This window comes from Carassius auratus, chromosome 48, assembly GCF_003368295.1.
Source record: "Carassius auratus strain Wakin chromosome 48, ASM336829v1, whole genome shotgun sequence".
In the NCBI taxonomy this organism is placed as follows: domain Eukaryota; kingdom Metazoa; phylum Chordata; class Actinopteri; order Cypriniformes; family Cyprinidae; genus Carassius; species Carassius auratus.
The window spans coordinates 6,573,855-6,597,087 of record NC_039290.1 but is presented as its reverse complement, the minus strand read 5'-3'; the positions used below and the strand labels follow the sequence as shown (position 1 = coordinate 6,597,087).

Genomic DNA, 23,233 nt, shown 5'->3' with positions numbered 1-23,233 from the left:
AAGATGAAGGCAAAATGGACAGAGAAAATTAAAGTGACACATACTGTGACACGTACACATGACATTTCCATAATTCACAATTCAAAAAAATATGGGTCGGGTCTAGATGGTGTACCTTGTTCCAAGAAATTCTCCCGAGAGTCACATTTTCAGCTACCAGGATTGAGGGCTAGGCGTAGGGTCGCTGGGGGACTCAAATAAACACAGTGTTTGAATGTCACGAAGACTTTTGGTAGAAGAAGGGTCACCATCTAGACACCCCCCAGGATGTAACATAGCAATATAAGCTAGAATCAACTGGAACCTTGTCTTTTTGTCATTCTGATATTGTCTAATAGAAGTTATTTGTGGATGTCATCTCTAATTAAATATAGATTTTTTTTAAGCGCTGCTCAATAAAATTTGTGATAAGCTGCTATGTGAAAACTGTCAGTATTTTGTATCGACCATTTCCCCCTTCATTAGAAGTGGTTTGCTTTTTAATGAAGATGTGAATTATAGTTCCAAAGACAACCCACTTGACATTGTGTGAGGTTTTAGTGAGATTTCTTTCGCTCTCGTCTGCTTTATCCATCTGTTGTTTTGGTTGTTATGGTAATGAATGAAAAAGGGTGCATGTGGAGTCTGTTCTAAATGTACAGTCTCTGTGGTCTGCCTTGAGGAGTGATGCAGCCTTCCAGTTTAGAACTTGACCATTCCATTAACACTTATCCCATTGATTTTTTTTTTAGCAAGGTATTTAAAAAGAAAATTTCATGAAGTCACACATCTTGCCATCCACAGTATTGTAGTGTTGTCACGGTACCAAAATTTCAGTATTCGGTACCGATACCAGTGAAAATCCACACTGTAAAAAAGAATTTGTTGAGTCAACTAAAAATATTTTGTTACCCCGCTGCCTAAAAATTTTTTGTTATCTTGACAAAAAAAATCTTGTTGAAACAACTTCAAACTAGAGTGGAGTTACTCCAGGTAACAAATTTCTTTAAGTTGACTTGACTATTATTTTCTAGTCCAGTCAACTAAATCATGTTGTGTCAACAGGGATTTTTTTTTACTTCGATCAATAATCATAAACAAATGTTACTCCACTGCCTTAAATGTTTAAATAAAGATGACAAAACACTTTTTTAATGTAATTTATTTAATGATAGAGACAACACTTTCATTCACATTTAAATTGAACAAGCAATTTGCTGTCAACACATCAACTGATAATTGATAAACAAAACAAAAAATGCAAAATACAAACACGTCTAAAGATCTGAACCGACACTTGAAAGTGTGATGTATAATAAATAACATTGGCATGGGATTGAGAAACAAATAGTTGCATTTCAATTCATCAGATCAAAACCACAGGGATTGTTTTTAATTTCATAATGCAATATGAAAATCAGAAGGTTGAACTCTGCATATTAACCCTGCACAAGTTCACATGCACTCCCCCCACCATAATGCAAGTCATGGTCAAAATGAGAAACCAAGATATATGTATATAACATCACAATTAGTTACAAAAAATGAGTGTACTGTACTTCTGTTTAATAAGATATAAATGGAATGAATGCACATGGAAGCACAAAGATCTAAAGTCAGATTCTAAATTTCATAGCCAGACAGAGGTGTTAACATCAGAAGGATCTTGAAAGTTTCCAAACTCGTCCCCCATCATAATGCTACATACTGAAAATGTGTACATACTGTTTAAGAAAATGAGAGGTGAAAAAACATTTGTTTACATGAGAACATGCATATTCCAAGTCATGACATGTAAACTTTAATGTACATTCTATATAGTGAAAGGCACAAAAGAACCTTTCCTTATAAAAAAAAAAAAAAAACACTACTTTTTAAGAAAGAGTGCTGTGGAGCCGATGGACACATCATGAACACTGAAAAGTGAAAGTGACATGACATACATTTGTGCTCTTCATTTAACCCATCCAAAGTGCACACACACAGCAGTGAACACACACCGTGAACACACACCCAGAGCAGCGCCCAGGGAGAAGTTGTGCCTTGCTCAAGGACACCTTATTTGTGGTGTTGAGGGTGGAGAGAGCACTGGACATTCACTCCCCCACACCTACAGTTCCTGCCGCTGTAGCGAGCACATGGTGGGAGCAGCTGATCTTCACAAGTTTTTGCAGAGCCTCAATGGTGTATTTAATGCGCTGGAGGTGGTGGATGTTCACTGCATACAGACCCATTAGGAGTCCATATGCCTTGGGGACATGGGAGATGTCAGTGATGACAGGATGTCCAAATGAGACCAATGTTGGTTATTCCTTGGGAAGCACATCACATTGCTGTTCCTCAGTTACAATCAGAATGCCCTCTTCAATTTCTTTATCAACATCCTTAATGTCACTGGATGGCTGGGAAAAGAAAAAAAATATTACATTACTTAATAAATTTATAAACGAACACACATATGTACATACACTATTAAAGTTGTGTGTTTTGTTAAAAGCACAGCTACCAATTAATGCAAAGTGTAATTCACCTTCAAGTGGAAGATATTTAGAAAAATGTAACCAAAAATGAAAGTCAAAATTAAATGGTGCTCCTCAACGGTTTCGTTTAGAAACATTCAAAATAACTTCCTGTATTAAACTGTTAAAAGCCTGTACTAAATTCTTTGTTCTGCTGAACACAAAGAGTTTAAAATCCCATGGGAAGATAAGTGTAAAATACACCCCCAGAACCAACTATTCTAAAAATGGGGGGAAATTATTTTCTTCACTGGTATTCTACATGATTTCTGAATGACATAAAATGTGACAAACCAATACAACATTCAGGTTTTTTTTCTTAATCTGATTCTAAGTGTCTAATCTGTCACACCATTTATACAATTATCAGAAAATATATTGGTGTAAATAGGTATTCCTTTTAAATAATAGTCTGTTGCACTGCATGTTCAGAGTAAAGCATGACTCCTAAGGGCCGTTTCATAGTCAACGCGGGAAACGCGAGCAAGAAACGCGAGCGACGCACTCCTTTTTCATAGTCTAAACAGTGAACGCAAGCGTCACGGTTGATGCGTGTATGCAATACACCGCTCACGCAACAGGGGGTAGTAGAGTCGGGTGATATTAGTAGAGTCGGGTCGCGTGATATTCAGATTACAATGGCAACTGAAGAGGAGTGTATTCTGTTGCTGATGAACTATCGTATAAATGTGGATGAATATGTATAAGTTCGTATAATTTTTCCTCTTCGCCCGCCATTGTATTCAATTCATTGTATACCTTCTTCTTTTGTAAACACAATATACTTGAATTAATGTACAATACTTGCAATGTCGCCCCCACCGACAACGCATAGTATTGCGTGAATCGGCACGTCGCGTATCAAAAACTAGGACCACACATTTGGCTACGCACCGACGCATAATGGCGGCCGAAGCATAACGATGCGTAGCCTCGGGGACGCGTATGCCTACAGATGAGTTGACTATGAAATGGCCCTAAAGGGTTGGTTAACCCATGTATGTTTTATTCACCCTCATGGCATCGTAGGTGTGTATGACTTTCTTCTTTCAGACAAATCCAGTCGGATTATATAAAAAAATATTTATGGCAATAGGTGGGTGTTTTTTTCAACAGTCCAAAAGTAGTCAAATAATGTGCATCAATTCATAATAAAAAGTACCTCACATGGCTCTGAGAGGTGAATAATGTCCTCCTGTAGCGAATCCGTGTGTTTTTGTAATAAAAAAAAATACATATTTAAAATGTTATGCAAAACATATTTAAACCCTTTTCTCTCACTTTCGTAAGAGCCATTCCGGGTGGATGAAAATAGGACATAGGGGTCATGCATGCACCGGTGATTAGTGACGAACACGGAAGAGCGGAGGAGACAACAATACGCCAATCACAAAGTAGAATCACAAAATTAGGCTTGCACGTATGATAGTCAGTGGAAGAGAAAAAAAAGTGTTTACAACTTTTTAAATATGGATATTTTTCTTACAAAAAGTGCATCGATTTGCGACAGGAAGCCTTTATTCACCCCCCAGAGCCACGTGAGACACGTTTTATTGATGGATGGGTGCATTTTATTTGACTATTTTTGGACTGCTGAGAAAAAAAACACACCTGTCTGCTTCTATTAAATAACTTGGAATAGCCAGGACAATTTTAAATTCAACTCAGATCAGATTCGTCTGAAAGAAGAAAATCACATAGGGTGCCTTGAGAATGAGTAAAACATGGCCTAATTTAATTTTTTTGGTGAAACAATCCTTTAAGCAAAGTTGCTAATGGCCAATATGCTAGAACTGAACATTTTTCAGGATTCAGAACAGTATTCAGCAAAATAATAAAGAATGGCTATGTCCATAAACAGGGTTTCTGGTGGTTTTATGAAGATAAATTCAACACTTTATAAAGACATTTTAAATACCAACTATAGAAAATTCACGGAATAAAACTGGGGAAAATAATGTCAAATTATGTTCTCTAAATTTTGAAGCTGTTTTCCAATGCAAATATCTACATTTTCGTAAAGGGTTCACCCAAAAAATAAAAAGAAAGAAAATTGTCATTTACTAAAAAGTTGTTTTAAACCTGAATTAGTTTATTTCTGTTAGTCCCAGTCCCAGATCGTCTAACACAGTACACAGATCGTCTAACAACGAGTTACAACCCCAGATCACCCAGATTTCTTCTTCTTCTTTTACCTGGATCACATCACTGCAGACTGATGGTGCTCAGATTGGTCATCCACAAGCGTAATCCCAGCAGTCATGTCCTTGATGAATTCCTGCGCAGAGCCTGTGTGCTTTAATAAAAACAAAGGGATGCATTAAACAGGGCCTTACAATTGTAAAGCATATAGACTCCAATAAATGTGCATTTATAAATTTACTTAAAACTTCGTCCAAGCTCTACAATGTAAATGCCAATTCCATTATGTCTGCATATCTTTTTGATGGATAACTGCAAAAGGACTCGCTGTGGTCCATCCACAGGATTATTGAATTCTGCGCTGAATCTTCAGTCATTCAAAAATATCATAAACATGAAAAATACAAAAACATGTTAAAACACTGTAAAATAATAAACATACATATAAATAAATCTTTACAGAGAAAGACAAATGTATTGACAAGTTTGTATTAAATGCCAAAGACAAACTATACCATCCAGACAATGCTTTTAAATGACACAACACATAATTATAACACAATAAAAGGAAATTTAACACATTTGTGTCGATCGTTATTGTATCTCTATTTATACAAGATATATGATATTATTACTTTTATTCTAAAATATATAGATTTAAACGTACGCAATTTACTTATGACCGTATATTCACCATAGACTATATAAAAACAGATATTCACGCAGCATTACGCTGGGTTCTAGGTTCTAGCGAGGCACTTGAATGACTAACGTTACTTCAGAAAACTGAAAGAAGAGTTTGTAACGCTACCTTCAGAATTTCATCTGAACCGTAGACTGTAAAAAATCATCAGAACTAAGCTTATGTCAGCGATATCAAATGTAACGTTATATAAGATACGCGCTCCAGAAGAACTCTGAGGGAGGTGCTCATCTATGGTGCTCATTTGTTTCCCTTATAACATGCAGAAAAGACACAGTTCGAGTAGGAATCTTCTTTTTTCTCCTAATGTTTCATCGATGTATATTCTGACGAATGTCTTACGCTGTCAGGTTTAGAGCAGTTCCTTTTTTTTTTTATTCCCGCCGTTCTTAATCCATACAGTGATCCGCGTTGAGCTCTCGCGCTCTGTTTGCACGGCCTCTAACGCAGCCCTGGGCTCAAATAATACATACAAACTGTATTTTTATCGTGGTCCACATAAGTTCAGCTCCGCTGTCCCGCATGGGAGAATATCTGTTTTAATATTTATAAGGAGAATACTGTGGAACCGCCTGTATTTTGAGGCTTCAGAGTGCCGCGAATTTACACATTTACATACAGTAACTTACATACAGAATATACGACTCTTTAAACAATACTTACTCTTCTGAGACAACAAATGTAATTTTACACATTAAGCCAATAAATACGAATATTTTACTTACCAAAGTTGTATTCTAGTCAAATGTCCAAACTTTGAGGAGAAACTGACTAGAATGGCTGACGACCTTCTTCTGTCTTCAACAGCATTCAGGAGAATGACCAGATCTCGCGATAAGTGATGTTGTGAACGTGATATTGCTATTGAATTGAGTCAACTAATTTTTTTAAGTTATGAGGACAAATGACCTAGTTCAGTCAACTTTCAAACTAGTTGAGACACTGAAAACTTAAAAATTTTTGTTGAATGAACAAATTCAGTAACTGCAAGTTGTGTCAACATAAAAAAATTCATTGAAACAACTAAACTGCTAAATAATTTTTTACAGTGCACGGTTCTCGGTACCAATTTCGGTACCAAAGCAAAAACCAAAAATATGCTAATAAAAAAAAACCTGCACTTTGTATAACTAAAAATAAAACCAATGCCAATCTTTATACTTATTTACAAATGTGTTTAAAGTTTTTCTACAAGTAATATAATTATGAAAAACAGTAAACAAGTTTCAACCAAATTTAATTTGTCTTTTAATTAATGAAATTTAAACATTACATTTTTTGGTAAATAAAAGGGAATTGCTATTAAAATTAAAAATTGTGTGATTTATTTTATTTATTTTTATTTTTATTGTTTTTCAACAGTAGTCGCAGTATCACATACATTCTACTAAATAATAGTAATATTTCTAGCACAATGCCTTTATGTAAAAATTAACTTTTATTTTGACGCGCTACTTTTATTTTGACACTGGTTTTACTCAAATTAAATGGTAAAATGCTTGTGAATTGTCTCAGAACAGTTCTGGTGATGTTGTTTATGTAGTGATGTCCTTAATGAGACGGCAGATGCTGAAGCAGATTACTTTATTATTAGCGTCCCGCACTTCAGTCTGTGTAGTAAACAAACCCGCACGTCCTGCCATTCATTCATTCACACAGAGACGCGCAGAACATGCAGGATTCATATTTCAATAACTTAACTTTTGTGTATCAACATTTATAGATACTGGTCCATATGGAGATTTGATTAATTTATGCTTACTTTGACAAATTCCGTGACTGTCCATATTAAAATATAAGATTCATTTTCATGTCTGGATTTTGAGATTCCGTCCGCGTTTTCTGCTTCGCGGAAGTCATAGTGCTGTATGCGCCAAGAACCGGGGTTTTACCGGGTCCTTGGTACCACCGGTACTTAAAGAAACCTGGTACCGTGACATTTAAATTTTTTTAGTACCGACTTTGACAATACTAGTATATTGCGCTTCTTTTGTTGTCTCAGTTGGCGTATCAGTCGTCTACTGTATCGACCTGGTTGGGCAGCAGCAGAGGCAGGTCAATCCCAGCATGTTCTGCATCGAGAAGGTTAACAGCGTCTGTAGCCGTCGCCGGTAGTTGAGGCGGGTCGGACACAAGGGAGGGGGGTTCAGTGGGTAGTTGTGGCTCCCCTGAGTTGCGTAGAGAAAGGGAAAGTGGCAACGATGGCCTACGAGGGGCTTGAGATGAAGAACAGCAGGGTAGAAGCCGTGCCAAAGCCCTCTTGAAATCCCTCATGAACATTGGGTATATAATTGGGTTCATGGTGCTGTTACAGTAGCCCAGCCAGGTGATGGCATCGAAGAAGGAAGGTGGTACGCACTCACACACCGCCTAAATGTACAAAAGAAAAGGTCTTAGATCACAAAATCAATGCATTATGTAGCTGAGACTCAAAATCAAAGAAGTGGAAAAGGTCAAAGATGTCTGGTTCGTCGGAAGAGGATGTCAGGATGCCAGGGATGAAGAAAGGGAAATTAGGAGATAGAGATGCTATTCACACACCATATTGTGTGTGAAGGAGGGCTAGAGACAGGCTTGCCCAGAAGCAAATTGAAGGACACAGATGGGGGACGGGATTGTTGAAAGCTCGAGAGCAGGATAAAGAATAATTGCACAACAAAATAGGAATCTTTGTCAGTTTATCATATTAAATAATTAATTTGCCACCCATCCCCTTTTTTGTTACATGCTTGTTAAGATCAAGGTAAGGTTCAATATGAGTGAGTTTTGCAGTCAACATGAATAAGGATGCTTCTTATCTTTGTTTTGTGGACTTACCTGTGCCATGTTGGTGATAAAAAAGGGAAGCCAGGCACTGAAGAAGAGACCCAGGAGTACTCCAAGGGTAAGACTGGCTTTCAGAGCTCTCTTCCTCTGCCTGTGTGCCAGTCTGCGCTCACTGTTCACCGACAACTGAGAGAAAGAGATGGAGAGACAGAAAAGAATATATTCATAGAGATTTCACAGTGATTCGCCCGCTGAGAGATGGGTAGTAATGTTACCTTGGCCTTGGGTAATTATTTATGTCTTTCCCTCTCTCAGATGAAAGCTCTTGAAAGTGAGTGCCTCACAAGGTCTGACTAGTTCTATAGTTCCCATTTCGCCCTTCCTCATCTTCAAATGCCTTTATTGGCACTCCGACACCCTCATCTTGTCACTCATTACTTTCTGTTCCAGTCCTTCAAATTGAATTTTCCTTTTCCGCTACATATTTCAGCTTTCTTTTTGTGTTTAAGATGCAGGGAATTCTCTACACATTCTACACATGCTGTGTGAGTGTGTCAGTGATCACACAGCCTTCACTTTAATAGGCAGTGGGTGCATGAATGAACAGTAGGCCAATACAGTTTGACAATGCATGCACTCCAAGTAGCTTAGTTTGTCGGGAGTTCTCAGCAAGTTTTAAGATATAAGTTTTACAAATACACAAAGCAATACATTCACCAGAAATTGAATCTTATAACTCTAAGACTTTTACTTGAAGAATTAAATTCCTATCCCACTGTTTTCTCCGATTCAGAAATTCTCACCAGAGCTTGCCGCAACACTGGTGGCTCTTGATGGCTGTAGTCATCTCCATCCTGGATGGCATGACCAGGAGAAAGAGGATGAGATGGTTCGCCTGGTGAATGATGTGGGTAAGTAGGATGCGTAAGAGCCTCCACTTGTCGTGCCTGTCTTCTGGCCGCCAACAGGATCCGGCAGTAAGTAAAACATATGGCTGTAGAAGGCAAGAAGAAGGTCAGAAAGGTCGCCACGAGGGCAAAAGGGAGAGTCACCCGCAGGCGGCACTGCATGGACAGCATCCCTGACGTGGTAAGGTGGAAATACGAAGAGGGGTAGAGGAAACTCAACTGCGAGACTGTGGCATTGGCGGGATTGTTCTCGGAAAGGTCTTGTGTGCGACCAAGACTGTGCCAGTCCATCTTGATTGGCAGAAAGGAGGTGAGGGCTGCCAACCCCCAAGCCCCACCTACCAGAAGCAATGCACGAGGCGGGGTCATGTGCTGTTTGTATCGCAACGGAGAGATGATGAGGAGGTAGCGGTCCAGACTGATAACACACAAGTTGAGAATGGAGGCACTACAGCACATCACGTCGAAGCAAAGCCAGACGGGGCAGAATCCGGGCGCCAGCACCCAGGTCCCACACAGCACGTTGAGCATAGCAGGGGGCATAACGACCAAAGCCACCATCAAGTCTGACAGGAAGAGGGACACTAGGAAGCAATTGGAGGTGCAGCGCAACGACCGATGTGCGAACACCAAGGCAATCAACAAAATGTTCCCACAAGCTGTCACCAGAATTATGAGGGACAGCATGACTGCGAGAAGCCAGGGACCGCTGCCACTAATGCTCCAGCCATCACCGATAGTACCACTGTCATTGAAGCTCCTGGGAACATTCCTGGCATCCACAACTGATCCTGTCTCTACTCGAGGGATAGGTGAGCCACTCATCATCGGAGAGTTGAATAGGACTGTGTGCGCTTCCTGTGGTCTCGATGAAGCGAACACACATCCAGCGTTTTTCAAGTGCATTGAGAGAGTGATGCTGAATGTGAAACAGTTGATCTGCGGGTCACCTTACTGAAATCTGATGCAGACCACCTCAGGTGGTGCGAAAAAGATCAAGATGTCCTGTTTAGAGTAATCCTTTCCATCTTTCCCCTGGCAAGGTTGGTGATTTCACTCCCTCTCTGTTCCTCAGTCACACCAGTGCAAGTATATTCAGCTGCCATCCCTCCATTTGTTAACATGAGATGAGCAAAGCAATAAAACGACACATGTCCTTGTAAATAGTCTGGCTTTGTCAACGCTTAGCACCAGTATGAGCAATTCTGTGCCTGTCAGAGTATTTCAAAGCTACGTGTCATGATGACACTCTTTGGGGGAGGGCAACTGAGAGGTGGGCTTCGGTACGAGAGAGTGTGAGAGAAAGAAAGGGAGTGTCACAAGAGCAAGACCACTGTATAGATATTTTTAGAGTGAATTAAAAAACAAACTTATCTTGGTCCATTTCTCTCGGTTTGCTTTTTTAAATGCATTTTTATGAGCTCAGTGTTCTTTATTCAGTAATTGTGTAACTGTAATTGAGTAAAAAGAAGCGGACAAGTACACTAGAGGTAACTGTGTTGGCGGCTTTGCTGTTCCCTGCGCCCTCCTAATCCCCATATCGTCCACTTCAGGGTGTCTGTGGGATCCACACTCTGCTGCTGGGCATAAAGCATGTCTGAGTATGGCGACTTTATGCACATTCACAGCCAATTGTCATTCAGGGTTAAGTCAAGTAATTAACATCTAAAAAAAGGCTTATGTAAATGTGAGATATGACAAAAAACGTTTTTATAAGATTGCTACCAAATGATTCAAATGTAATTTAACAAGACATTTCGTGTATGCGTGAACACTTTTTCTTCTGTGCTTCACCGTGACTTTGATATTAGGTACCTCTAGCAATTTTTGTTTTTTTTAATGTTGATTGTCAAAACACAGACTACAATACAGGTTATACAATGATAATAGTGATCACATTAGAACTGAGAGGAAAAAAAAAGGGTTTTGAAATGAAAGTTTATTCCAAGATGGAAAAAGCTGAAAGGATCTTCCTAAATGGTTGTACAGTTGTGTATACATCTGAAAAAAGCAAAATATGATAGTTTTATTATCATTACAGCCCACATGCCTGCATCAATTCCCTGAAGCCTTAGTTCTGAACAAGGTCATGCATGAGAACTTATTTTGATATGTACTTTTACCTTTACGTAAAAACCAACATTACAATAGTGCAATCATAAGCATGCCAGATGAAAAAAAAAAGATATGCTTGTAATTTCACTATTGGAGACCTGTCACGATGCCAACACTGCCCTGGACACAATGCAGGTTTGTGCAAATGTTTTGCATTGAGCAAAGTGCACTAGTTTAGCATGGTTGCCAAATATCATCTTGGCCTGTGTCAGAAGCTAGATGACAGCGTGGGATGCTATCTCTGGGGTTATAATAGAAGACTATGATTTTTGGAATGCATGTTACTGTAGGGACATTTTTTTTTAATAAAGTTTAAAAAAATAAATCACATTCAAATCATCCTTAGCAAACTTAAAAGCTGATTTCTTAATATTTTATTAAATAAACAGACTGTCCTGTACAAGAAGATGGATGTTATGGAGAAAGAAAGACAACCAGTCTGTTGTGTCAGGCTTTGAATACTGTATGAAAAGCAAGGCAGATGACAGAATCCATAACTGATGTGACTCTACTGCTCCTGAAAGAGACAAGAGAAAACAGGTCAGAATTTGAAACCTTTCAAATGATCTTTAAATGCCTTCAGTCAGAGAGTTTCCATGCATATAACCTTGTGTTAAAAGACACAAACCAATCAAATCTAATTTATATGGAAAAGCATGAGAATGTCACAATTTAACAAACATTTGAATAACTAAATATAATTGAATATATAGATGAGCAAAAGCACATTTTTATCAGTGTTATCTTTATTAACTAAAAAAATTTAAACAAAACTATTAATGACTTGAAATAAAGATTAACAAACAAAATAGTGTTTATTTTATTTCAGCTTTTTGCAAAGGCCAATTTTCTTTTTCTATATAATTGTAGTAAATTAACTCAAATGTAATAGCTATATAGACACACACACATATATACGGTATACACACACACACACACACATAATGTATTATTAATAATCAAACCAGAATTATTGAATTTTATATAATTTAATAGTCAAAACATCAGCGCTGTTCACATGTATTCAAACAAAATTAAGACAATTATTAAAAATATAAAAACTGTAAGATAAAAACAGACCATAAAGTATAAAAATCTAATTCAAACAATAACAAAAAGTTGAATAGTAGTATCTTATTCTTATTGACAGCAGATTTTTTGAATATACATTTTATAAATTATTCATTAAAAATGTCTAAAATATTTTCATCCATTCGCATTTAGGATAATTATATGCATGTTTTTATAAATGAGCCCAAGCTCTCTAATGCAAACAAATATTTCAAGCACACAGACAAACTGCTTAGTGAGATTTGTTCAAGACGACACGTGAAATCCATAAAAACACAAACCTTAGCAACTTTACTCTGCAGTACATAATGTGACCTCAAGTCATTCTGGCAGTTAGAATAAGCCATGCCAAGACCCAGTCCTGTCCCAAACACAATGGGCCACGTCCGGCCTGCACAAACACATTTTCACATTAGCACAAATGAGGACTCATTCTAATAAATCTGGTTTACACTAGGTATAATGTAATATACTTACGCTTGAAGAAAACAACAGAGAACACAATTCCTAGACCCAGACCGGTACCTATTAGACAAAAACATTATATTACAAAATTACCCAGCATGCCCATATTGTATCTGGCTAAAACTACTTTGATTACATGTTTAGGCAATATATTATTCCCCCAATAGCAATACATTATTCATCTTTTACTGATTCTCCCGAATTCTTTTTTTATTTTTCCCTTTCTAAAATAGCCTGCTGCTTATATAGACATTTAGATCATAAATTCAGACTAAGATCAGCCAGACATCATTTAACCACTGATTTATAAAAATCATTTCAGTTTTAAGAAGTGTTTCGACATTGCATCAACTACTGATGAGCACATTAACTGCTATTTGAATTATCACTCAGTAGGTTATTTAAATTCTTATTCACATGTAATTCAGGGATTCCCAAACTTTTTTTTTTTAATATGAACCTCTTTCATCTAATTTACTTGACAAACCCCTGAGATTTAAATTATATATATATATATATATATATATATATATATATATATATATATATATATATATATATATATATATATATATATATAATTTTTTTTTTTTTTTTTTAATAACTATGTATCACATTTGCATGTTAACGGTTCGCTGACGTTGATTAATTGTCACATGAAATGCAGGTAAACAATATTAATTTTTTTTACGTTGTGTTTTATATTGATGTTATTTTAAAATTACTTATTTGTAATTTTATAAATCTTTAGCTTTTCATTAAACTCAAACAGGGAAACCTTGATGTAATATAATATTTAATGCACACTCTTTGTATATTTATATTAATATGGTTCAAGATTATATTTTAATCATCAAGTTAGTCTGATTATAGTACCTAAAATATAGTACCATAAAACGTTACTAGCTATAATTTGAAATTTGGAAGCAGTAATGGATTATCATTTGTAAGTAATCTACTCAGCTCTGATAGTAGAAAAACAGTCCAAAAAACATAGATTTAAGAAATTACTTAATACTAAGACTTGCATAGATGAGTCATAGACGGTCCTAGGAGTAACTATAATTCACCTAACCTTTTTAATAGAACACACAATAATACCATAGTTCTCAAAGCCTTACGAGCTTCTTTAAAAACACAATGGTATTTACAGTCGTCTATGTAGAGAGTTCACTAGGTTTAGCGCCGAACCCAGCGTGTGCGTCTTATCAGTGACCCGAGTGTCCTACACGTACGTGACTACGCGCCCTTAATCAAAGCTGATTATTACATCTAATGCATTCTTACCGAATTTAACAGCGCAGTCTGCGAGGCAGCGGTCCCACTTTTGCCCGAGCTCTTTCTCAGACATGATGTCAGCGGACGGCGGCGGTGAAACGGATGACTTTGGCTTGAAGGCTGTAGCACAACTGTCATACTTTCCTTCTCCGGCAGTGGAGGAGTGTGTACGCGCTGCATAATAGCGCCATCTGCTGGACAGGCGGAGAAATAACGCTAGTGATCAACGCACGGATACAAAATACGTTTCAATTTTTTTTTTTTTTTTTGTGGGGGTTGGTTTATTTAAATAGCACTACTAAAGAAACCGGGTTACCCACAGCGCTTTAAATAAAAACAATCGCACACATATTTACAAATGTACAATAAATATACAGATAAGGCAGTATTATGGACAATTAACATTTTAAATACTAAGTGTACTATGAACATACTCTAAAGATGGATTATGTAAAAGTGTATGTAGTTTCAGCTTATAGTGTACATACAGATTTACAGAATCCATCTGTATAGCATGTTCATAGTACACCTATCTGTATATCATGCTAATAGACTATGTTTGACAGGTGCAATATTTGAAAATCGAAAATTATTAATTTATTTTTAAAATTACATTTATATCTGAATATATGTCAGAGCGGGAACATTTGAATCAGTTCGGGTCAGTTCAAAGTGGGTTCGCGAATCATTTGAGTCAGTTTGGGGATCGCATCATTTGAATCAGTTCGGGAGTTCGTAGCGGGATAGCGAATAATTTGAGTCAGTTATGGGGATCGCGAATCATTTGAGTCAGTTTGGGAGTTCGGAGCAGGATCGCGAATCATTTGAGTCAGTTTGGGGATCGCAAATCATTTAAATCAGTTCGGGAGTTCGGAGCGGCTTCGCGGATCATTTGAATCAATTCGAGAGTTCATAGCGGGTTCGCGAATCATTTGAGTCAGTTCGGGAATTCGGAGCAGGATCGCGAATCATTTGAATCAGTTCGGGAGTTCGGAGCGGGATCGCGAATCATTTGAGTCAGTGCGGGAGTTCGGAGCGGGTTTGCAAATCATTTGAGTCAGTTTGGGGATCGCAAATCATTTGAATCAGTTCGGGAGTTCGGAGCGGGATCGCAAATCATTTGAGTCAGTTCGGGAGTTCGGAGCGGGATCACGAATCATTTGAATCAATTTATTTTACATTTGTAACATATTGTAGATCTGCATATTCCGTACTTACTGCTTATGGCACTTGTGGTAAGATGCTAACTGCATTTCGTTGCCTTACCTTACATGTGCAATGACAATAAAGTTGAATCTAATCTAAAATATTTAGTAATCAAACAAATACATATACTACTGTATAAATAAACTGTACCAACTCCAAAATGAGCTTTTAGTAGATTTAATGGAATTTTGCATCGTTCAATACTACACTGAAATCCAAGCATATTAATTATAGCTTTCTAACCAACGCTGAAAAATGTTTTAATAGTATTTTTTAAATGTAAACATAACTTTAATATAATGATAATTTCAAGTATCACAAAAGATATAAATACTGTAAGTAATTTTAAATATTTTTTGAATAGTAAGGGTAAAATATAATTACTGGAAAGTTTCATTAAACATTAATTATAGATTAATAATCAGACACTTAAAGTATTACAAATTATATAAAAAATTATATCCCTTTAGTTTATTTTACATGTAAATAGAATATTAATACATATTTATTGAAATAAAATGTCACACTGTATGATGGATTCTAGGTTTCAGATTTTTTTTTATTTTATTTAATATCATGCTTTAAAATATATCACATAAATATCAACCTGCTGATAAAACATAAAACTTATCACATTTAAACATGAATAACTGTATTTTATTTGACATATTGTGTTATACAAAATAACAACTGCAGTACATATGATTGCTTTCCTGAGATGAAAATTATTTAACAGGCCTGTTAATAATCGGTTTTCACAAATATACAATGTACTCCAAACACAATTTAATCATGTGAGCTAAAAATACCTACAATCCTGCTTAGGCTAAATCAAAAAGACAAAATTCTAATTTTAAAAAACGTTTTATTTTTTTGGAAAATGCAAACAAGAAATAGAGCCAGGACTGATCTATAATCCAAATTTATCTTAAGTTATTAAGCATCTATTATTAAAATAAAAACTAAAGAGGTGATGCATCTTTACTGAACAAAAACACTATCATCATTAATAACTCACATCAGAAAGTGCATCATCAGGCAGGAGGAAGTTAAACCCCGCCGGGACAGTCCAAATCAACACTAGAGATCCCGATACAGATACTGATGTCAGTGGACGCCAGGTCACCCGACATACAAAATCTAAAGTAACATTTTCCTCAATTAGGGCTCTTGTTTCTTAGGGCTCTGGGCTGCCTTCTCAGCAGGGTTTGTCTCCTCTCTCTGTGGCTTCACAGAGATGTTGCTGATGGACAGCAGTCCCCTGAGCTCCTTGTTTTCAATCTGCATCAACAATAAGATGTGTTACATGAACATACAAAAACAGATATTCTAAGCCGATGTATTTAAATAAAGCCATTACTTCAAGCTGTGCCAATTGCTCTTTCACAGAGCAGAAGCGCTGGTCATCCACCTGCACAGCTCGACGCATTACTTGACCCATTTCACAGATCCGCTCCAACTGGGTTTGAACCTCCTGGAATAAAAGCTTATTTTAGGTTTCATCCTGCCTGGTTTCAGAATAACTTAAAGAAACTGATGCAAACTTTTAAAGGAACAGGTAGAGTTAACATGTAGAGTTTCGTTCTTCATCGGAACAGACTTTGGTCAATTTAGCATCATATTGCTTGCTCACTAATGGATGCTCTGCAGTGAATGGGTGCCGTCAGAATGAGAGTCCAAACAGCTGATAAAACCATCACAATAATCCACGAGTAATCCACATCACTCCAGTCCACCAGTTAATGTATTGTGAAGTGAAAATCTTGAGTGTTGCTTCTATCTAAAATACGAGGCCTCTATCCAAAATATTTCTTTCTTCAGTTAAAAAGTCATCTTGTCTGAATCAGGAGAGAAATATGCACAGATCAAGCACCAGGCCAAAACCGTTTTAAACAAAAATGTGAGTGAATTTTGATGTGAGAGGACAACAAAGGATGCACTTTTTCACTGGAGGAAGCGTTATTATGGATTATGAATTAATTTGCCAGAAGCGACAATTTGAAGTTAAAACACCGTAATGATGGATTTGTTTCTTACAAACACTCAAGATTTTCACAATATATTAACTGATGGACTGGAGAGGTGTGGATTATTTGTGGATTGTGTTTTTTTAATCAACTGTTTAGACTCTCATTCTGACGGCACCCATTCACTGCAGAGGATCCACTGGTGAGCAAGCGATGGAATGCTACATTTCTCCAAAGCTGTTCTGATGAAGAAACAAACTCATCTACATCCTTGATGGCCTGAGAGTGAGTACATTTAAAACAAATCCTCATTTCTGGATGAACTATTTTATTAAGAAAGCAAAGGTCTAGCTGGCACCTTAGCTTGATCCTTGTGAAGGTTAAGCACAGGTTTGGCATCAATCTCTTTCTTTTCCATCATCAGCTGAAGCATCTGTTTTCGGTATCGGCCCATGATCAGCTCTAAGGCGTACTGGTGCTCCTCCAGAGAGATACAGAGCTCTGTGAACAGCACAAAGAGTCGAATCAGGGATTCATTCTACAAATGCGAGACACTTTGAAGAAACTCACACCGCCTTGCCTCTGTTCTCCTGCTGGAGGTCTTTGATTTGGGTGTTCTCCTGGGTCAGCAGGACGTGAGGTTTGTATCTGGACAGCTCCTGATACTCTGTGCTTTCCTCCATGTTCTACATACAGGAAAAACAGAAATTCATAATGGGTGATAACTGGTTATTCTTCATTAGTCATTAGACGCATCACATAGAACTTAAACAACTAAACTGACAAATAATTTGATTATCAATTAATCCAGGTTGCACGTTATGTGTCTATCTATATATGTTTTTATGGGATTAAAAATAATTGATAACAAATTTGATTATCAATTAATAATAATAAAAAAACAAAAATCACACACACATACACACACAATAAGAACATAAGTCTAGTTCTCCAAAAATTAGATCAAAATTACGTGAGTTTGTTAAAAACAAGAAAGATAGATTGTAGTCAATGGAGTAAGAAAAATAATCTGTTGAAAGATGTTTTGTCACTAAATGTATCTTGATTTGGCAATATGTATACATTTGTAACGTTACTGGATATGTAAATACATACAGTATATATTTTGAAAATATTTACATGTATGTACATTTATATATTTATATTATTATATTTTATATTATACATAAATATATTTAATATATATATTAAAAAAAAAAAAAAAATATATATATATATATATATATATATATATATATATACATAATAAATATACACTATACACTCATATATTATGTTAACAAACAAAAAAATATTTTGGATGTGATTAATTGCAATTAATTATTTGACAGCACTTTATTCTAGTAATATTTCGACTTTATTCTCGTAGTATTTCGAGTTCATTCTCGTAGTGTTACGACTTTATTCTGGAAACACTTCGACTTCATTCACTTCGACTTCATTCACTTCAATTTTAGATTTTTTTTTTTCAACGCGGCACTAAAACGCCGTCGTACTTAAGAGGTCATATGTGTGCTCTGTAGGGTGTTCATATCATGCCTTGTCAGGGAGAGTGTTTCCAACCTCCTTCATGCTGTGGATCTTGTGGTTCAGAACGCTCGACTGCTCGATGAGAGTCTCTGCGGCCGTGTCGTGCTCCTTCAGCCGCTCCAGCAGCGTTCGCGCGTCGCCCAGCACCTTCTCTATCGAACACATCTCCACCTTCACCTCCACAAACACACTCAAACTACAGCGCTGCTCTCAGCGAGCCTGATGCTAACAGTCCAACTAGAAGATGTTGAGATATATTACATATCTACTTTCTTATATCAATCACAAAAGGCAAACATAGTAAGAAAGTCGATTAAAGAAAGCTGTCAAGTGAAGTAACTTCCTGTGCTAGACAACGTCAAATGCGTCAACTGTTTTGTACGTAACGTTACAGGAAATATGTTTTCAAAATAAAAGCCTGAAAGAAAATAAATAAATAAATCATTAAAAGTACCCGAATTATTATGAATATTATTTTTATTATTATTCTGCAAATAGCTTAGAAATGTGTCTTTGCATAATAAAATGGGAATGAATAAATTATTTTAACATCTAACAAAGGATACGCTTCGCCTTGATTTGCAAAATAAATACACCGTTTGGGTAAAAAAAAAGTATTCAAACTATTTATAATAAAATTATAATAACAATAAAATTGATCAAAATATATCTATCGTCTATACAGACCCTTCAACACTAGCACTCTCCATTCTTTTTATGCTTTTATTATAAAACAATTGACCCTCAAACACTAGCATCTAGAACTCTCTATTCTATTGTTTTATTTTTATTTATTATAAAAATACCCTCTAACACTAGCGTTATTTACTCATTTTCTATTCTATTTACATGTTTTCTTTTTATCTATTATAAAAAATGGACCCTCTAACACTCTAGCGTTTCCCTATTCTTTTTCTATTCAGTCTACTTTTTTTCTAATTTAATATATATTACAAATTACAGAACGAGGTGTTTACACTTTTCTGTTGAATTACAATTAGCTTAGCTTATGTCTCTGCATACTAAGATGGGATGGAATAAAGTATTTCAACATCTAACAAATGACACACTTTTTCACATTTAACTATATATGCTTTGTCACAGTAATAAACCCATGGTGGACTGTAATTTAGAGATGATTATTGAAAAATGATCTTCGCGATACAGATTGCATTATCTTGCAATAACCGTAAAATAAACTTTTGGTCTGTACTGTGTGTGTGTGTGTGTGTGTGTGTGTATGTATATATATATATATATATATATATATATATATATATATATATATATATATATATATATATATATGTTTCTCTAAATTGATTCTGAATAATTCAGATTGCTTTCATTTATTTATTTCAAATTTTTTTGTGTATGTTTTCCATTGTTGATAGTTTTCATACTTAAGCTGTGAAAGGAAAATTTTTAAGGGCTCAACACAGCTTTTATGATGCAGAAGCAACTTTAGTTTTTGATTCTGAATATATTATTCAGGTGTTTTGTTATTTATTTCAGAAATCCTTGTGATACAATATTCAGTTTGTGCTGGTCTGCCTCAATCAAAATAATGTTTAAAAATTACTTTCTGTTTTACTTTGTGTTTGTATAGACCATAACGCATAAAAGCAAATTAATGGGAACATTAAAGAAAGGTCTTTAATAACAGAAATGCATTACTTTTTGGTGTAAGGGATCAACAAAGTAATTGAGTTACTTTTTGAATTAAGTAACTAGTAACTGTACTATTTCTTAGTAATTAGCACAACACTGATAATATATGAATCGTACATTAGAGAAATCATGCAAACAGTTCAGAGGAGTCATCGTCACGGCCCCATATTCAAACACACACAAAAATAGAACAGAGAGAGAAAAGAGAAACACATTTAAACCAAAGATCCACTTTTTAAAAATCTATTGTTTGATTTGGGTGTTTGTGTAATTTGCTTTTTGTGTGTGTCTGACCTGCAGAGCAGCCAACAGAATGCCACAGGAAATGGACACACTGAGTCTTTTTCTTGCCGTTGGGCAGAATTCCACATGTCTCCTTAAACACTAGAATCAGATACGGAGCCACATCTAAACACTCCTTCACCCAGTTTGTCCTGTGAAAGACACCTTTACTTGTTTGTTATTTAGTAAATTCGAAAGTCATAAATTCTTGAAATAAAATTAGCTATAGTAGAACAAATACACAAGGGGGCTCTAGTAACACAGCTATTAAAACATAGTGTAATTATTATAATAATTATCAAATATAATATCTAAATTTATCTGTAAATCCTACCAAAAATCCCTATATAATAATAATAATTATTATTAATACTATTATGTGACCTCTTAACTGTTTGAAACAATCTCAACCATGGTAAAAAAAATAACCACAAGGGGGCACTAGTGTCATAGCTAAGTTTTAGTCAACACATTTTTATTATGTCTGTAATTGTTATATTCAATTTATTAATGCATAATAATTAAATTATATTAACACATAACACTAGTAGATATTAATAGTACAGTAATAATACAACTAATACATTTTTATTTTTATTTTTTCTCTTTGAAAGGCACCTCAGTTTCTTCAGGTCATGGAGCCAATTGTCTCCCATCCTTTGCATGTAGTTGATCTCCTCCTCCTCCTCAATGATCTCTCTGATCTTGTGTTTGACATCTGCATGAAAAAACAAATTCATCTACATTCTGGATGGCCTATATTAATTTTTGACTGAAATATATATATATATATATATATATATATATATATATATATATATATATATATATATATATATATCCACTCTTGTGCTGCTGACTCCAACCATCCAGACATTTTTTCAAATCCAAATAATTTTTGTTCATTGAACTGATCATGTGCTTTACTGTTTTGCATACTGGAGTACTTTTGTATAGTTTATTAGTTTTGGTTGTGTGTGTGTGTGTGTACATATATATATATATATATATATATATATATATATATATATATATATATATATATATATATATATATATATATATATATATATATATGAGATGAGATGAGATGAACATGAGAATGAGACTTCATGAGAACATGAGATGACTTATGGTGGGTTTTGCAAATAAAATATTTTTGCAAACACTATTTAATAATGAAAACATTAAGATAAAATTAGAAAACATGTAGGCCTTTAGACTTGCCAGTGCATTCAAAAGTAAAGGATAAAGTCAAATTCCTGTCACTTACTCCTTAATATTACTAGTTTATGATGTGATCTAGTCAGTGCTTTAAGTGACCCAAAAGAGGTGCCGGTACTCTATTATAGCCAAAAAAAAAATATATATATATATATATATATATATATATATATATATTCTGTGTTTTCTTTTTTTTTTGGATGACTCCCCTCATCCCCTGAGGTAACAACAACTATATTGAAGGCCTTTTATATACAGCAGTCAACAGGCAACCTTAATAATAAATCATTTTATTAGTTTGTGGATTTGCTTGAGCTAGAAAGAACTACTGAACATAAATAAAATGTGCAAAAGGATTTTGAAAAAATACCCTTAGAAAGAGCTACTGCATTATTGAATTCAAACTTCCAAACTGACTCAAATGATTCGCGAACCAGCTCTGAACTCCCTAACTGACTCAAATGAATCACGCTCCGAACTCCCGAACTGATTCAAATAATTTGCGATCCCCAAACTGACTCAAATGATTCGCGAATCCGTTTTGAACTCCCGAAGTGACTCAAATGATTCGCGATCCCACTCCGAACTCCCGAACTGATTCAAATGATTCGCGATCCACAAACTGACTCAAATGATTCGCAAACCCGTTTTGAACTCCCGTACTGAGTCAAATGATTCGCGAACCCTATACGAACTCTCCAATTGATTCTAATGATCCGCGAAGCCGCTCCAAACTCCTGAATTGATTCAAATGATTTGCGATCCCCAAACTGACTCAATGATTCGTGAACCCCTCCGAAACCCCAAAATGATTCAAATGATTCGCGAAACCGCTCCGAACTCCCGAACTGACTCAAATGATTCGCGAACCCGCTCCCATTTCTCAAACTAATTCAAATGATCCGCGAAGCTGCTCCGAACTCCCGAACTGACTCAAATGATTCGCGAACCCGCTCCGAACTCTTAAATTGGTTCAAATGATTCATGCTCCATACTCCGAAAGGAGGAATTAGGAAGCGTGCATTGTGAAGGGCGCTCTAAAAGTGGCAGTGAAGGAAAAGGATTAAAACCTCTATTAAAACAGATGTCCAAATGAACGTACCAGTACGCTAAAAGCACGTTCTGGGCGCACGGAGAGGTGGCGGTATGCTCAAGAGCTATATTTGGAAGTGGCGGTACTGAGTACCACTGCGTACCGGCCCACTTAAAGCACTGGATCTAGTGATGGAGAGTACCGTTGAGTTTACTGTTGATTTCTGTATCATCTTGCGGTTTCTTGTCCATCAATTGTCTGGCTTTCTGATCTGAACTCTCCTGCTTCGATATAGTCTCTCTTCTCTGGGAGCTTTTAAAGAGAAACCCGATAATCACACACAAAACCACCAT

General features: G+C 35.9%; 3 protein-coding genes and 1 pseudogene across 4 annotated transcripts; all 4 read right to left on the bottom strand.

Moving 5' to 3' along the window:
• Positions 1-7,124: 7,124 nt before the first annotated feature.
• On the bottom strand, positions 7,125-10,838 carry LOC113065659 (5-hydroxytryptamine receptor 6-like). The gene is made up of 3 exons (XM_026237104.1): positions 8,913-10,838; positions 8,161-8,295; positions 7,125-7,713 (listed from the first exon to the last, which is right to left on the bottom strand). Exons 1-3 carry the CDS (start codon positions 9,921-9,923, stop codon positions 7,354-7,356), a joined length of 1,506 nt encoding a protein of 501 aa, XP_026092889.1. The 5' UTR covers positions 9,924-10,838; the 3' UTR covers positions 7,125-7,353.
• Positions 10,839-10,945: 107 nt separating this feature from the next.
• LOC113065660 (MICOS complex subunit MIC10-like) lies at positions 10,946-14,115 on the bottom strand. Its single transcript, XM_026237105.1, has 4 exons — positions 13,956-14,115; positions 12,681-12,728; positions 12,485-12,594; positions 10,946-11,649 (listed from the first exon to the last, which is right to left on the bottom strand). Exons 1-4 carry the CDS (start codon positions 14,017-14,019, stop codon positions 11,641-11,643), a joined length of 231 nt encoding a protein of 76 aa, XP_026092890.1. The 5' UTR covers positions 14,020-14,115; the 3' UTR covers positions 10,946-11,640.
• Positions 14,116-16,000: 1,885 nt separating this feature from the next.
• Positions 16,001-19,046, bottom strand: LOC113065658 (suppressor of IKBKE 1-like). 2 transcript variants are annotated; one of them, XM_026237101.1, is made up of 5 exons: positions 18,680-19,046; positions 17,700-17,805; positions 17,478-17,620; positions 16,513-16,626; positions 16,001-16,433 (listed from the first exon to the last, which is right to left on the bottom strand). In XM_026237101.1, exons 1-5 carry the CDS (start codon positions 18,833-18,835, stop codon positions 16,314-16,316), a joined length of 639 nt encoding a protein of 212 aa, XP_026092886.1. In that variant the 5' UTR covers positions 18,836-19,046; the 3' UTR covers positions 16,001-16,313. The 2 variants fall into 2 exon arrangements, with proteins under 2 accessions (XP_026092886.1, XP_026092888.1); XM_026237103.1 differs by having other exon boundaries at positions 16,295-16,433; positions 18,704-19,046.
• A 631-nt stretch (positions 19,047-19,677) lies between these two features.
• Positions 19,678-23,233, bottom strand: LOC113065300 (iodotyrosine deiodinase 1-like; annotated as a pseudogene).